This window comes from Elephantulus edwardii, unplaced genomic scaffold, assembly GCF_000299155.1.
Source record: "Elephantulus edwardii isolate Elephantulus edwardi_28Jun2011 unplaced genomic scaffold, EleEdw1.0 scaffold00133, whole genome shotgun sequence".
Lineage (NCBI taxonomy): Eukaryota > Metazoa > Chordata > Mammalia > Macroscelidea > Macroscelididae > Elephantulus > Elephantulus edwardii.
In genome coordinates, this window is record NW_006399883.1 from 3,575,515 (window position 1) to 3,580,517 (window position 5,003).

The following is a 5,003-nucleotide window of genomic DNA, read 5'->3' on the forward strand; positions in this document are numbered from 1 at the left end:
TTTGATTCTAGAGGAAAGTAGAAAATTCAAGTAATGTTGTTACCAAAAGTAAGCCATAGGCTGTTTCCGAACGTTCATCTACTACATTCTCATCTTCTAGTGGTTTGTTAGCATGATCTGAGCCTGAAGAAATTAGTAAGCTAGAATAACCAAGACTAGAAAGACGGAACAAAACATTAGTGAATCAAGGTGACTTGCAGGCTTACAAAATCAAAACTAATGTTCTCTGCTTACTCTCTGAAGTATTCCTCTTCCCTATTACAGGAGGGTCTGGATGAACAGGGTTAATGATACAACTCCAGAAGGCTTCATCCTTCTGGGCTTCTCAGACAGTCCAAGGCTGGAAATTACCCTCTTTGTGCTTGTGTCCATCTTTTACATGATCACCCTAGTGGGCAACATCACCATCATTCTTTTGTCCCACATAGACTCTCATCTCCAAACACCCATGTATTTCTTCCTCACCCAACTCTCCTTCCTGGACCTTTGCTTCACCACCAGCTGCATTCCGCAGATGCTGGTCAACCTCTGGGGCCCAGACAAGACCATCAGCTACTTGGGATGTGCAGCTCAACTCTACATCTTCTTGGGATTGGGTGCTGCTGAGTGTGTCCTGCTGTTGGTCATGGCTTTTGACCGTTACATAGCAGTGTGTCGGCCTCTGCACTATGCAGTCATTATGCACCCGAGGTTGTGTAAGAAGCTGGTGTTTATGGTCTGGGTGAGTGGAATTTTTGGCACCTTGGTGCAGTCACCCACCACAATGAAACTGCCCTTCTGCCATCACCACAAAGTAGACGACTTTGTCTGTGAAGTCCCTGCATTGATCCGCCTAGCCTGTGGAGACACACACGTCAATGAACTCCAGATCTCAGTGATTGGAGCCATCTTCTTGATGGTGCCCCTACTGCTCATCCTTGTCTCCTATGGCTACATTACTCAGGCAGTGCTGGCAATTCAGTCCCAAGAAGGAAGGAGCAAAGCCTTCCGCACCTGCTCTTCCCACCTCATGGTTGTTTTCCTCTTCTACTGCAGTGTCACTGCTGTCTACATCCAACCCCGAAGTTATTTTTCTCAAAAAGGAGGGAAATTCTTGACTCTTTTCTATACTGTGGTGACTCCCACTCTCAACCCCCTCATCTATACCTTGAGGAACAAGGACATGAAAGGGGCTCTCAATAGACTTTTTAGGAAAGACAGAAAGACCAGTAAGGAATGAGGGGCTAGATTTAATGATAAAATAATCTCTGACCAATTTAGTTTCTCACAGAATTAAATTTGTGGCACCTCATGCACGGGTAATTTTCAACTAATGCAAAAAGTTACAGTGGGCCAACCAAAAGGAAAATTTTATATACCACATCGTTGCTGTTGCAGTTAGGTGCCATCAAGTTGACTACGACTCATAGAGACCATATGAGCGACAGATGTGAACTTTGCTCTATCCCATACCATCCTCATCACCTCTGATATACTGGAGTCCATTGTGATAGTCACTGTGTTAATTTATCTTGTTGAGGGTCTTCTTCTCTTTTACTGACCCTTCACCTTTTCAGGCATGATTTCCTTTCCAAAGACTAATCCCTCCCCAAAACATGCCCAAAATATTTAAGGCAAAGCTTCACCATCCCTGAGTTCATGGAGCACCCTAGCTGCACTTTCTCCAAGACATATTTGTTTGTTCTTTTGGTCTACGGGATATTCAGTACTGTTCTCTAACTTCACAGCTTAAAGAAGTTGACTCTTCTTCATCATCCTTAATCATTGTTCAACTCTCAGATGCATAACAAGTAATTGAAAAGATCATGGTTTCATCAGATATATTTTGCTCTTTAACATCATTGCTCCTTAACACCTTGGAATGATCCTTGACATCACAGTTGCCCAATGCAACAATGAATGAATATTTCTTTTTTTAAAAAAAAAAGTGAGCTGGGGCAGTAGAGAGGAAATTATACAACAATGAATGAATGAAAACTCTAACTTTTCTATAAATTTTCATTACAAACATAATAAAAATAAAAATTATTAATCACAAAAAACCTCAAAAGGTCATTTCATCTAGTCAGAACTGACATATGGTTGACCCGCCATTGGATTTCCAAGACTAGAAATAACAGGGAAGAAGACTGCATGTCTTTCTGCCATGAAGGATTCAAAAAACCAGACACATGCCTTTTGGTTAGCATGTTAATTCTCAATGAACTACACCACCAGAACTCATTCTTTCGAAAGAGATAATCTATTAAAAAAAATTATTAATATTGAAGATGAGAAAAGAGAGGTGTTATCATTCCAAAAACTGGAATTTTTTTAAAAATATTGGAATTGTTATTATTTACAGTTCAGAAAAATAGTTCATAGGACAGAACCTCTTCAATTTTCTACTTCTAGAGAGGGGCATCTGCTGGCTGTGCCAGTTCATTAAAGCACACTGCTGTCCAGTTGACACCAATTCACAGTGACCCTCCATTGGGTCTCCTAGACTGTAAATCACAACAGGAGAAGATCATATTACTCCCACAGAGATGCTAGTGGATTCAAACCACCAAGAACCAGCCTTCGGTCTGTGGTATTAGCAGTGTAACTTGGCCACCTGAGCTCCTTAACGTCATTAAAGGAATGAAGTAACTCTGGTTTCACTCACCATGGCTCCACCTGTGCCCGAAATCATGATTCGACTTGATTCAACTGTTGTTATCTCACACACTGCTAAGATTCCTATTTAAGGAGCCCTAGTGAGGGTACCATAAACTGCTAGGAAAACAGATTCATCCTGGAAAGGGTCAAACCAGGTTGCTCCTTGGAGACAAGGATTCTAAGGCTCCATTTAACATGCTTTGTTGCAAGGAGGGACAGATCCTTGGAAAGGGACACCATGCTTGGTAGGGTGGAGGGACAGCGCAGAAGGGGAAGGCCCCCTATGAGGTGGATTGATTTGGTGACTGGGGTAATGGGGATGGGTGTATCAGAGACAGTGCAATTGGCACAGGACAGAGCAGAGTTTAGGACTGTTGTACACAGGGTCGCTATGAGTCGCAAGCCCATAACAACAACAACAGTGACTCGGTGATTTAACATTCAGCTGCTAAACAAAAATTAGATGGTTAGAACTGCCAGTTATTTGGGGAGGAGATTTGAGGCAGTCTGTTTCTTTATAGTTTTATAGTCTGGGAAATCCTATGGGCAGTTCAACTCTTTGTCACTATTACTCAGAATCAACTTGACAGCCATGTTTCTGTTTGTGAATAGGAAATTGGCTCAGTGGTCAAATGCTTAGGTGTTAATCAAAAGGTCAGTAGTTTCAACTCACCAGCTACTCCACAGGAGATAGATTGCCAGTCTGCTTCCAGATAAGTTATAACCTTGGAGACCCTATATGACAATTCTCTTTTGCCCTATAGTGTTGTTATGAGTCAGAGTTGGCTTAACAACACATAACAACAAAAACAGCACTATACAATATCCAGTAAGAAGACAGAAGCAGAAAATGCCCATTTAAGGGAGGAATGTGAATCAGACTTATATTGAAATGGAAGATGTCAGCCCTGGCCCACTTAGATAGCAACACTTCTGTTAGGGTGAAGATTCAGTAAGGCAGAGTTTCTGCTTCAGCAAGAGGAAAGAAGTTAGGCAAGAGCCAGCTCAGCTATCAGTTGCAACACTAATCGTGTGGAATCAAAGCACCTCAAGTGTCATGCATAATAACTTTTTTTAATAGAAGTACTGAGAAAGCAGTTGTTTAAGGTAGTTTGTATATCCTCTTGATTTCTCCCATTCATCTTGCTTTTCCTGCACTTAATAGCAATTTCTACAGTTACAGGCAATCCAGTTCCTTTCTGAAACTTCTGTTTGTCTAATTTTCATCAATATCATGAGGTCTTTGTTGCTATGACTTTATGTAAAATGTAGTATATGAGAAAGAGAGTACTTCTTGTTTATTTTTCTTCTTTAACTATGCTCTTAACTTCCATATTTGTTTTTATTTTCTTTTTTTGTCTGTTTCACAGTTTATTTACCAATAAGTAATAAGAAATCAAATTTAAGTCTATATAGTGATCCAAAGTTCATATTTGTAAGTAATCAACTTTAATTGCATGATTTACAACAGTTGAGAGTTTATTTTCTTTTTAAAAGATTTTTAGGCTTTGGTCTTCTTCCAGTGGATTGTGTGCTCCTGAAGACAGACATTATCTACTGTACTGACAGCAGCGTTGCTATTATTTAGTGTCATTGAGGCAACTGCTACTCATAGTGAGCTTATGAGTGACAGATCTTAACACTGCCTTATCCTGCCCATCCTCACAATCGCCATCAAGCTCAAGGTCTTTGCAGTAGTCCTTATGTCAAGAGCAGAGGTAGCACATATAAATATTGCCACTTTAATGAATTATTCAGGTCCTTTCCCTCTGTAGTATCAAAGGCAAATTATTAATCCTGGCTCAGTTTATCTCTGCTTTTTCCTTTGGGAGGCATAACTAATAACAATAAGTGCTTCACAGGTTGTTTTTCAGTGTGATATTTCACATGAAGTGCTTAACACTTTACCTAGAATCTAACAAAACAAATAAAGAAAAATAAGACTGGGGGGACAAAAAACTCATTTCCATCAAGTCAGAACCTTTAGGGACTATAAATTGCAGAGGAGATTACCCATATTTCTCCCACAGAGTTGCTGGTGAATTCAAACTGCCAAGAAGGCACTCCCTCTTTGGGTTAATAGGGCAACCCCCTATGGACTCCCCACCAACAGGGCCCCTTAAATAACTATTAAGCATCAAAAATTGAAAACAGAAATAAATTTGTTTTTACTGGAGTAGTTCATATGTACTTCTTGTTGTTGTTGTTACGTGCCATCGAGTCGTTTGCGACTCATAGCGACCCTATGTACAAGAGCTCTATACGTTCTTCTATCTTGTGCCAACCTAGGCATCTCAAATGCACCTATTCCCACCTCTCCAGTCACATAATCGATCCATCTCATCAAAGGTCTTCCTCTCCTT

At 40.4% G+C, this 5,003-nt stretch overlaps 1 protein-coding gene across 1 annotated transcript; it reads left to right on the top strand.

Annotated features, from left to right (window-relative positions):
• The first annotated feature begins 274 nt into the window (after positions 1–274).
• On the top strand, positions 275–1,219 carry LOC102843163 (olfactory receptor 2H1-like). Its single transcript, XM_006894024.1, has one exon. The coding sequence runs from the start codon at positions 275–277 to the stop codon at positions 1,217–1,219; it is 945 nt and encodes a 314-aa protein (XP_006894086.1).
• The last annotated feature ends 3,784 nt before the right edge of the window (positions 1,220–5,003 follow it).